Genomic DNA, 12,708 nt, shown 5'->3' with positions numbered 1-12,708 from the left:
ATGATTTGATGAAAATGTAATTTTACTAGGCAGATTATCTTTTTTTCCCTTACTGGTTAAAAAAACATAAAAACAAAAAACATGTTCATTCCGCTTTTTCTTTTCATGAATGCCATTTTATAAGTGAATGCTTCATTCTTACTTTTCATTTGTCCATTAATTTTTTCCCTCTTCAGGTGTAATCTAGCCCCTGTGGTGGAGTTTGCTGCAGATGTGGGAACTAAATCAGATTTTATTACCATGAATCCATCAGTTGTACAAAGAGCATTTGGAGGCTTTCGGAATGAGAGTGACAGAGAAAAATTTGTGCATAGACTTTCCATGCTGAATGACAGTGTCCTTTGGATCCCTGCTTTCATGGTCAAAGGAGGAGAGAAGCACGTGGAGTGGGTTAATGCATTAATCCTTAAGAATAAACTGAAAGTGCGAACTGCCTATCCATCGCTGAGACTTATCCATGCTGTCAGAGGGTAAGTGTCTGCAAAGGACCAGTCTGTCCTTGGCACAGTGGTACATATAACTGCACATTTCCCCTAGACCACAAGGAACTTCAGTAATTTCCTAATAGATATATATATATGTTTCCATTGTTTTATAATGGCTACTCTGTTTACCAACTTGAATTTTATTTACCTACTATTTTATTTTAGTGCTTCTCTTCTTCGAAAAGGCAAACATATGATCTTGGCACTTACTTCTATCTGCTTATGAACAAACTACTGATTTTTATATTTTGCTGCGTTAAAGAATAATAAGAATTCATAGTATAATTGATGAATTTGGGGTAAAAACTATGAACAGAAGTGCTAAATAGCTAGTGGGCAATGTTGTGGAAGCTTAAATGTTAAATGTCTGTAAGAAGTAATTAAATCCCATCTGTAGTTAAGAGGCCAACGAGTGATAAAGCTGGCTGAGATAATATGCCTTAATGTTTCCTCACTAAAGTCACAGATGCCATTTTTATGGATTATGTCAATATTTTCCTTTTATTAATACAAGCTCAACAGAAAGACCTCAGAAGTAGACTCTTGTTTCAAAGTGGCAAATAACCAAAAGGCTAAATTCAGTTGTGCATATATACATGTGTAATATGCATAACACAAAGATAAGCAATACTGTATATTTATTAGATATCTACTGAATGTCAGATACTGTAGATTCAAAATTGAAGAACTGGTCACTGCTTTAGAGGAATGCATAGGCTTTATGGTAGAAATAGAGGCTTGTACGGTGAGCTAAGGCATAAAAAAAATGATAAGGTGGAATATTGTCTGAAGTGTAGAATTTGTTACTCATGTTAACAAAGAAGTCCTAAAAACCTAACATCTGAACTAAACTTTTAATGCAAGAAGTGACTTAAAGAACTTTAAAGTGATTGTCAGGGGTAAAAAGAAGAAACCAGAAAGAAATGTTATTGCATCATTAGAGCAAACTGAGGCAGGAGAATAATTAAGTGCATTGTAAATTTGTGTAATAATGGAGTCCATTGTGGTGCAATAGGATGCAAAATAACTTTTGTGATCTGGTTCGGAAGATAATCAGTTTTATCCTTCATGAAGCACTCACAAAATGATAAAAATGTAGAGCAAAGTCAGTGGACACGAAAACGATGGGCGACTTCAGGGGACCAATAAATACAATGGACAGAAGTCCTGAAAGAAAAAACTTTCCAAACTCAGAGTTAACAATAGCTTACTTTATACACTGTCATTTGGACTGAGCTAAGGTGTTTTCTGTTTTGTTTTGTTCTTGAGATAATTTCCTTCAGAAATTTGCCATTTTTTTGTTTAAACCTTGAGACTTTTTTTTTTTTTCAAATTGTTATTCTGCACACAGTTAAATTTCATTCTTGCAATTAATATTCAGCATTCATTCTCCTGGCATTTGGCATGATGTTTCAACAAAGATACAATATATGCATTTAGAAGATAAGTATTTTTTTTAAGTTACTGATTCCTATAGTTTGAGTCTGCAAAAAAAGATGTGTTCTTAATAGAGAGCAACTTCATAATGTGTTGTGCTAGGAACATATCTTTTTAATTTTTTAATTTCTTTATTAATCACGTGTATTGCAAATATTTTTTCCAGTCTGTGGTTTGCTTTTCACTCTCTAAATGGTGCCCTTTGATGTATGGGAATTTAATTTTAGCAGAATCTAATTTGGTCTATATTATTTCCTTCATTTAAAAATTGTGATAAAGCACACATAACAGAAAATCTATCATCTCAACCATTTTAAGTGTACAATTTAGTGGTATTAAGTGTATTCGTTTTGTTGTACAACCATCACTACCATCCACATGCAGAACTGTCTTCCTCTTGCAAACTGAAACCCTTTATCTATTAAACAATTGCTCCCCATTCCCTTCTCCCCCCACTCACTGGCAATCACCATGCTACTGTCTGTTTTTATGATTTGGACAACTCTAACTACCTTATATCAGAGAAGGCAATGGCACCCCACTCCAGTACTCTTGCCTGGGAAACCCCATGGACGGAGGAGCCTGGCAGGCTGCAGTCCATGGGGTTGCCAAGAGTCGGACACGACTGAGCGACTTCACTTTCACTTTTCCCTTTCATGCACTGGAGGAGGAAATGGCAACCCACTCCAGTATTCTTGCCTGGAGAATCCCAGGGACAGAGGAGCCTGGTGGCCTGCCATCTATGGAGTCGCACAGAGTCGGACACGACTGACGCGACTTAGCAGCAGCAGCAGCAACTACCTTATATAAGTGGAATAATAGCAACTACCTTATGTAAGTGGAATAAAACAGTATTTGTCTTTTGATGACTGGCTTATTTCACTTAGTGTAATGTCCTTCATTGTTTCATATATTTTTTTAAGTTAGAATTTGTTTTGTCTGACATTGGTATAGTCACTCCTGTTCTTATATTACTGTCTTTTGGTTTTTAGTATTTTGTGTGTCTATGTGTGCAGTGAAACATTTGAATTTCTTTCTCATTTCCTTTGTGTGTATTCTAGAGCTATTTTCTTTGTGGTTACCATGGGGGTTTCATTTGAAATCTTAAAGTTATAACACTTTTATTTGAATTTATACCAGCTGAACTTCAGTAACATACAAAAAGTTCTGTCCCCACTACTTTCCATTGTTGGTGTCACAAAATTATATTTTTATACATAGTGTATCCCAAAACATAAACTAATATTTTTCATGCATTAGTATCCTAAATTATATAGAAAACAAGATTTAGAGTTATAAACCAAAGTTACAGTAATCCTAGATTTTACACTAATAATTTTTAATGTATTAATCTCTTAAGTCATATAGAAACAAATAACAGTAGTTACAAACCACTGTTACAATAATACTAACTTTTATAATTGCCCACTAATTTACCTTTAGTGAAATCTTTATTTTTCCACGCATCTTCTTTTTTGATGTGTTGAAGTTGAGTATCACTGATTCATAGGAAAACAAACAAGTCACTCTGTCCTGTCTTGCACACACACACACTCTAACACATACATATACATATATGCTTACATGTACACATACATATACACATATGCATACATATACACATACACACTTGGGTTTCCCAGGTGGCAATAGTGGTAAAGAACCTGACTGCCTGCCGGGCGACATAACAGACGCAAATTCGATCCTTGGATCGGATAGAGAAGATCCCCTGGAGGGGCGCATGGCAACCCACTCCAGTACCCTTGCCGGAGAATCCCATGGACAGAGGAGCCTGGTGGGCTACAGTCCAAAGGGTCTCAAAGAGTTGCACACGACTGAAGTGATTTAGCATGCACACATACACACACACCAGTGACATCTTATGAAGATTAAATACAAATATTTTTAAGTACTCCTTGATTGTAGGAAACTAATAAGAAAATTCAAGATTTCTGTGAATGAGTACTTTTCCAATAGACTATTTTTAGTGCCATTTTATGTTCACAGAAAAATTGAGAAGATGGTGCAGATATACTCCCTGCCCCCACATATGCATAGTCTCTGTGGCCAAAATCTTCCACCAGAGACTTACATTTGTTACAATTAGTGGACCTGAATTTATAGGTCATCATCACCCGAAGTCCATACTTTATACCAGAGTTTACCCTTAATTGTACATTCCGTGATTTTTGACAGATCTTATATGACATGTATCCACCGTTATAGTATCATATAAAGTTTCCTTGTCCTAAAAATCATCTGTGCTCAGACTGTTCATCCCTTTCTCCCATTAACCCATGGCAAGCATTGATGTTTTTACTTTCTCCATAGTTTTTTGCCTTTTCCCAAACGTCATATTGTTAGAACCATACAGTATGTAGCCTTTTCATATTGGTTTCTTTCACTTAGTAGTATGCATTTAGGTTTCTTTTATATCTTTTTACCACTTGATACCTCATTCCTGTTTTAGGGCTAAATAATGCTTCATTATTTTGATGTACCAGTTTATTCATTCATCTATTTCTTCTACGTTTTAGCAATTATAAATGAAGCTACTAAAAACATCTGTGTGCAGGTTTTTGAGTGAACATCATTTTCAGCTCATTTGATTGCTGGATCTTATGATACGAATATGTTTAGTGTTGTAAGAAACTGACAAACTGTCTTCCAAAGTGACTGTATCATTTTACACTCAAACTAATAATGATTGAAAACTGCTGTTGTTCCACATCCTTCTCTGCATTTGGTGTTTTCGCTGTTTATATTTGGGTGATTTTGGTCATCCTAATAGGTATATAGTGGTACCTTCCCTGGTTGCTCAGTTGGTAAATAATCTGCCTGCAATGCAGGAGACCCTGGTTCGATTCCTGGGTCGGGAAGATCCGCTGGAGAAGGGATAGGCTACCCACTCCAGTATTCTTGGGCTTCCCTGGTGGCTCAGCTGGTAAAGAATCCGCCTGCAATGCCGGAGACCTGGGTTCGATCGCTGGGTTGGGAAGATCCCCTGGAGAAGGGAAAGGCTATCCACTCTAGTATTCTGGCCTGGAGAATTCCATGGACTGTACATGGGGTCGCAAAGAGTCAGACACGACTGAGCACTTTCACTTTCAATTGTTGTTTTAATTTACATTTCTTCTATAACATATGATGTGAAGCATTTTAGAATATGCTTATTTTCCATCTGCATCTCTTCTTTAGTGAGACGTCTGTTGAAGTCTTTGGCCCATTGTTTTAGTCAAGTTAGTTTTCTTGTTGGAGAGTTTTTTGTGTATTTTGGAAAACTATCCTTTATCAGATATGTCTTTTGAAAATATTTTCTCCCAGACAGTGACTTGTCTTTTCATTCTGTTGCCATTGCCTTAATGAAGTCCAGTTTATCAATTATTTTTTTCATTGATGGTGCTTTTCGTGTTGTAGCTAAAAAGTCATCACCAACCCAAAGTTATCTAGATTGTCTTATGAGTCATCATCTAAGACCTTTATAGTTTTGCATTCTACGTTTAGATCTATCATACCCATTTAGTTAATTTTTGTGAAAGGTGTCAAGTTCCTTATCAGGATTCATTTTTTAATGAGGATGGCCAATCGTTCCAGCACCATTTCTTAAAAAGACTGTCTTAGCTTCTTTGTATTACTTTTGCTTCTTTTTCAAACATTAGTTGACTAAATTTTGGGGGAGTCTCTTTCTGGGCTCTTTAACTGTTCCATTTGATCTATCTTGTCTGTCCTTTACCAACATCATATTGTCCTGAACACTGAAGCTTTAGAGTAAGTCTCGAAGTCAGGTAGTGACAGTCCTCTGACTTTATTCCTCCATCAATATTGTGTTGATTATTCTGGGTTTTTGCATCTCTGCATAAACTTTGGATTTATTACTTTATTCCCTAGGTTCTGGTTTTTCTTTCTCCACTTACTGACAACAGCAAAACACTTAATCAGAGGAGTGGTTGAAATAGGGCATTTTCAATAAGTTAGAATCTAGATAGAATTATATATGTTTAACAACAGTAAATTCATATAGCCTTTTTGCATTTATTTTAAACATAGAAAGTGCAAAACTTTTTACTAATTAGTTCATCAGTCCCCTCCTTTTATGTTTGTCTTATTCACTTTTCTTCCATAAACATTATACATATAAAATATCTCACCATTTTCTAAACATTTTATTCCAAAGAATAGCAAACTCAAGTGTCTGACTACTAGTGAAGTCAGTGGTATGCTTTCTTTTGATTACTGTACTTTAGGTATTTTTGACAAGACTTATTTTGTATTCTCCAGAAAGAACTTAACTTGCTACTTTCATGCTTACACATCAGCATCTTTCCCCTCAAGGTCAAGTTCTAAACTGTGGCCTGGGGTATAAAAAGTAGCCCTAAATTTACCTTTCACCTTTCAAGTACATTGGAAATTTGTACACATGATGTTTGTGAAAGGTTGTTTCATTTATGGAACTAATGAAATTAACACACTGATTCATGCAAAGGTAGCATTTCAACGTAATATTTGTACTCTACAAAGTTACCAAGACTCAGAAAGAAAATAAGGAAGTGAGAATACTGATGAAACAAAGAAGATTCACATAATATGAAAGCAAACTCCCCAAAGATATATTCTTTATGTATGTTTCACATGTCTCTGAAACCCTGTGGTTAATACACTTTGGGAAAATAGTTTAGAGAGTTTTGTATCCTCTATGGATTATTAGAGTTTGTTGTGTCTCATGAGAGGTCTTTCATGCAGTCCATGCATTTCACGGTGCACATCATCACAGTTTTAAAATGGGAAGCCTCTTCCAAGTACTACAGTTACAAGTAGAAATTTTAAATGATTTGGAAAGCAAAAAAGTCCTTGAATACCCATGAGAATCATTCGGTTTCCATATTATCAAACTTCATGATTTAAACTTTTTCCTCTCTGAAAATTATGATATGATGGCTTACCAACTTTAAGCATCTAATTAATTGTACGTGTTTTAAAGCTCTGAAAATATATCTATCAATCACAAAACTTGGTGATGGTTTTTAATGTGTGGTCATTCTTCCCAAGCCATGTTAAGTGAAATAGGAGGGGAAAATATCTCTATTTTCTAATTTTGAAACAGTCTTACAAAATAATGAAAGGGTAGTCTAATGGGGAAAATTGAAAAGAATAAACTATAATTACAAATTAAAGTGAATACATCAATGTTACACTGGTTTGGGATTGCAAGCTGTTAATTTGTATTTGTTCCGAAGCTCCACATGTCTAATATTCTTATTACTATTTTATAATTTCCCTTGTGAAGAATGGAATAATTTTCCTAAGACTGTAAGAGTGAAGAGGGAATTTTGAAACTTTAAAATGACTTGTTGAAACTTTAAAAAGTGACTACAAAATATAAAAATCAAGGTTTCTTCTTTATATATTGATAACAAAATTATCAATGTATAACCTGAAATCTGAAAAGAATTTAACCCAATAATGTGATTTAATGTGCAACTGAATTATTCTGTAAGATATATTAAATATACTTTTGCAAAATATATAATGTTAGGCAAAAAATTCTATTTTTATAATTACTCTAGTTTGATTCATGATAGTCAAGTACTGTTTTTAATAATGGGGTGATTATACTTTTATTTTCTCATTGTTTTTATCATTATGTCAAAGAAAATTAAACAGGGCATAAAGTAGCTTCTCAGTTCCACTACCAACTACAATGGATAATTTCTTAAGAATTCCAGGAAATAAATAAATGAGCATATTTTGAAATTATATTTTGTATACATAAATATATGTAAAGTGTTCTAGATTAGAATCATGTGTACTTTCTGCAATTTCTTTTGAGTTTGTACTTTGAAGAGTTTACTTTGCAGTTCTCATCTGTATTCCCTTAGAATGTGCTTAACTTTTTTCAGATATCTATCTTAATGAGCTTGTGCATGCTAAATCACTTCATTTGTGTACAACTCTTTGTGACTCTATGGACTATAGCCCTCCAAGCTTCTCTGTCCATGGGATTCTCCAGGCAAGAATATTGGAATGGGTTGCTGTGCCCTCCTCCAGGGGATCTCCCTGACCTAGGGATTGAACCCACATCTCTTACATCTCCTGCATTGACAGGCAGGTTCTTTACCACTAGCACCACCTGGGAAGCCCCTTAAAGGGATTAATTGATTTAAAATTTAGATTTGTTTATAAATAGTTTTGGAAAAAGTATTCAAACATTTCTATTTGAATGCTTTGCTTTCTGGCAAATATTATGAACTATTATTGAAGTACTTAAAGCAAAAATAAAATATCCCATTTAATTATTTTACAAATTTTTATGATCCAGTTTTGTTATTCGAATTCTGCCAAAACAAAAATAAGGCAATTACCCTATTTTGTCACCACATGCTAATTAATAATTTGTTTTAATATAAATACTATAATAAGGACTATACACATTAAGTTGACAAGCTAATACTTTGTATTAATCAGGATAAATACTAGAATTGATGATTTACTGGTGATCATTGAGAATGATAAACGTGCATAGTGTTCAGTGATATAACCTTCATAGTTAATAACTCTAAAGTTATCCAACAATTTTGTAAACAAATATCTTCACCAAAATGATTTTTAAGGAAATGATAAATTCAATTCATACATATTCTTTAAAATTTTATGTGAATTCTCCTTATGACTTTCTTCCTTAACTTTTAGCTTAGAATATGTATCTACCCTTGTATTTGAGAATCTTCCAAATGATTTTTTTCTTTGAAGGATAATTTTGCAACTACAAAAGAAATGTGCAAGTGTGAGATAAGTTGACTATATTATTGCTTTAAATTTGCTTGGAATTAAGAATTTCCATTTGAAATGCTTGGGATAACCCTCATGACCTACAGCAATGATGCTCAAATTGGAGTTCACAGATGTATTTCTCAGGTTCTGAGAAAAAATACTTTTTCTCTTTAAAATGTGTTTTTATATTGATCCAAACTGAGAACACTGGCTTACAGAATTTTAAAAAATTACTTAGGAGTTTGACTTCCAAAGACAGTCAAAATAAATCCTTCTTATTCTGACCACAGATAGGACTTTACAATCTTGAGCCTCAGATTTATATTCTATAAAATGTGGATTTTGACATAAATAATCATCGAGATCCTTTGGGCTTTGAGTTTCACTGGTTCTGTTCTTCAGTTTTATTACTCACATGAATATTCAAAATGCCACAAACATTTGTACTGAATTTTCATAAATATCCTCAGGAATATTGTCTCCATAACCGTAAGGGAGGCATCATTTAACTTTTGATCATCACAGTAACTGAGGTAGCTTTCAAAAATATTGCTGCTTTGAAAACATTTGTCTAAGATTTAAATATTCTTTGTATTTTTCAAGACCAGAATTAATTAAGATCCTCATCAGAATGTTAACACATGTGCAAACACATTCATATACACACATAAATATGTATGTGTATATCTGTTCAGTTCAGTTCAGTTGCTCAGTCGTGTCCGACTCTTTGTGACCCCATGAGCTGCAGCACACCAGGCCTCCCTGTCCATCACCAACTCCCAAAGTTTACTCAAACTCATGTCCATTGAGTCAGTGATGCCATCGAACCATCTCATCCTCTGTCGTCCCCTTCTCCTCCTGCCTTCAACCTTTCCCAGCATCAGGGTCTTTTCCAATGACTCAGTTCTTTGCATCAGGTGGCCAAAGTATTGGAATTTCAGCTTCAGCATCAGTCCTTCCAATGAGTATTCAGGACTGATTTCCTTTATGATGGACTTTTTGGATCTCCTTGCAGTCCAAGGGACTCTCAAGAGTCCTCTCCAACACCACAGTTCAAAAGCATCAATTCTTTGGCACTCAGCTTTCTTTATAGTCCAACTCTCACATCCATACATGACTACTGGAAAAACCATAGCCTTGACTAGACAGACCTTTGTTGGCAAAGTAATGTCTCTGCTTTTTAATATGCTGTCTAGGTTGGCCATAACTTTTCTTGCAAGGAGCAACCGTTTTTTAATTTCATGGCTGCAATCAACAACTGCAGTGATTTTGGAGCCCCCCAAAATAGTCTGTCACTGTTTCCTCTGTTTCCCCATCTATTTGCCATGAAGTGATGGGACCAGATGCCGTGATCTTAGTTTTCTGAATGTTAAGCTTTAAGCCAAGTTTTCACTCTCCTCTTTCACTTTCATCAAGCTCTTCAGTTCTTCTTCGCTTTCTGCCATAAGGGTGGTGTCATCTGCATATCTGAGGTTATTGATATTTCTCCCAGCAATCTTGATTCCAGCTGTGCTTCATCCAGCCCAGGGTTTCTCATGATGTACTCTGCATATAAGTTAAATAAGCAGGGTGACAATATACAGCCTTGACGTACTCCTTTTCCTATTTGGAACCAGTCTTTCATTCCATGTCCAGTTCTAACTGTTGCTTCCTGACCTGCATACAGATTTCTCAAGAGGCAGGTCAGGTGGTCTGGTATTCCCATCTCTTTCAGAATTTTCCGCAGTTTGTTGTGATCCACACAGTCAAAGGCTTTGGCATAGTCAATAAAGCAGAAGTAGATGTTTTTCTGCAACTCTCTTACTTTTTCCATAATCCAACAGATGTTGGCAATTTGATCTCTGGTTCCTCTGCCTTTTCTAAATCCAGCTTGAACATCTGAAAGTTCACGGTTCATGTACTGTTGAAGCTGTCTTGGAGAACTTTGAACATTACTTTGCTAGCATGTGAGATGAGTGCAATTCTGCAGTAGTTTGAGCATTCTTCAGCATTACCTTTCTTTGGGATTGGAATGAAAACTGACCTTTTCCAGTCCTGTGGCCTCTGCTGCCTTTTCCAAATTTGCTGACATATTGAGTGCAGCACTTTCACAGCATCATCTTTGAGGATTTGAAATAGTTCAAATGGAATTACATCACCTCCACTAGCTTTGTTTGTAGTGATGCTTCCTAAGGCCCACTTGACTTCACATTCCAGGATGTCTGGCTCTAGGTGAGTAATCATACCATCGTGATTATCTGGGTCATGAAGATCTTTTTTGTATAGTTCTTCTGTGTATTCTTGCCACCTCTTCTTAATATCTTCTGCTTCTGTTAGGTCCATACCATTTCTGTCCTTTATTGTGCCCATCTTTGTATGAAATGTTCCCTTGGTATCTCTAATTTTCTTGAAGAGATCTCTAGTCTTTCTCATTCTATTTTCCTCTATTTCTTTGCATTATTTATATTACATTATTACTGCAAGTGTATAAATAACTTGAGTTTTTCTCCTTATTCAGAATATAAGATCTATTCTAGTTTATTTGTATATTTCATGATCAGTAAACTTATTTCTTCATTTTTTATTAAATAATATTATGTTGAACACTGGGATATCACTTAATATAACCTCCCAAGTTTCTGAGTTTTGCTGAATCATTAATGTTTTCTTTTAGCATGTAGCCTGTAAACTATTATAGCTGAGTATTTAATTCTCAATGCAGTGAGCAAAGTCATAATTCCAAGTTTGTGGATTTCAATGTTGGAAGGAACAAAACGCCTTACAGAAATTATATCTAGTGGCATCTCTAGCTTACCCCTTATCTGTGTAGCTATCTCTCTGTTATATACTATTTCATTTGTCAAGTAGTTTTCTATTAAAAGATGCACATATTAGTTCCTTTGTTACAATGTATGATTTTCAATATGGTTCTCTCAAATAAACACATTGTATTTTCATACATGTTTCAGCATCAATGTCTATTCCAGTAAGACTAACACAAAAATATTGTATCAAAGACTTTAGTTTCTGAGCTTGTCTTTTAGATGTTAAAATCTGTCACTTTTAAATGAATGTAAAGATAAAACGCTATATAAAATTAGGTTGATCCTCTGCAGGCTAAATTTATGTGAATGACATGTACTTGCAGAAGAAGTTGAATCAGACCAGGCTTCCAATAGAATCATCAGTAAAAATATACACTGACATAGACCAATACTAGACTTCAGGAAATTTGAGTTTACCTCTGTTGTACAAGTGGATTATTTTAGAGTATTGAATCAACTCAAAATTGTATAAGGAAAAGCAATTTTAAAAGACAACTTTGAAAATGGAGACATTTACTCCAAACACTTTCTGAAAATGGCTTACTTGTTTTAAATTTAGTTTTGTGCCAAAAACACTTCCATATGGTTTCCATTTTGACTAATGAGCAACACAGCTGTAATTCTTCTTTGTAAAACATGTATGCTTCTTCAATGCTTTTAAGCAGCTAGAAACTGCTTAATGGGTATTTTAAACATCATGATATTTCCATGATGGAATATTTCTTCCCTTACTGGTGACTCTGATATCCACCCTTCCGCGTTGCAGGGTTTCTTGATATCTTAATCTAGTTGGCCTTGAGCCATGGTATTGTTTTCTGGCAGCTTCCATCACTCATATTTTATCATGGAATGTGATAGTATAAACAGCTCATATCTGAGAAGTCATTCATAGGTGTATGGCTCAGCGGGACCCTGTGGGAAACAGTTGCCAGGTTGCCTTCAGCCAGCCTGTTTTCCAGTTCTTGATTCTTCTCATTGAGACTAAAAGCTTTTGCAGAGTATCTAGAGTGCTTTTGGGGGAGTAGAGAATCCTTCATGGCACTCACTGATATTGACATATCCTGGAGTTTCTCTTTGATAGACATTGTTTTCTTTTCTCCACCTAGATCATTCTATTTCTCCGTTTAAAGGTGAGAGCCAGTTGGACACAATTCCTCATTCTTGTCCCTTTCTCTTAAATTAACCTGGATGTCTTTTCTCTGTATTCTCTTCAG

General features: G+C 35.0%; 1 protein-coding gene across 2 annotated transcripts in view; it reads left to right on the top strand.

Annotated features, from left to right (window-relative positions):
* ST8SIA4 (ST8 alpha-N-acetyl-neuraminide alpha-2,8-sialyltransferase 4) overlaps positions 1-12,708 on the top strand; it is a 99,815-nt gene that overhangs the window by 42,295 nt on the left and 44,812 nt on the right. For both annotated transcript variants that reach the window (XM_081498867.1, XM_081498868.1), the window contains exon 4: positions 177-470. In XM_081498867.1, coding sequence (XP_081354993.1) covers positions 177-470 — 294 coding nt within the window. The remainder of the gene's footprint in view (positions 1-176; positions 471-12,708) is intronic.

This window comes from Giraffa tippelskirchi, chromosome 6 (assembly GCF_054371585.1).
Source record: "Giraffa tippelskirchi isolate mGirTip1 chromosome 6, T2T-mGirTip1v1.2.pri, whole genome shotgun sequence".
In the NCBI taxonomy this organism is placed as follows: domain Eukaryota; kingdom Metazoa; phylum Chordata; class Mammalia; order Artiodactyla; family Giraffidae; genus Giraffa; species Giraffa tippelskirchi.
The sequence above is the reverse complement of the archived record's forward strand: the minus strand, read 5'-3'. Positions and strand labels throughout refer to the sequence as shown.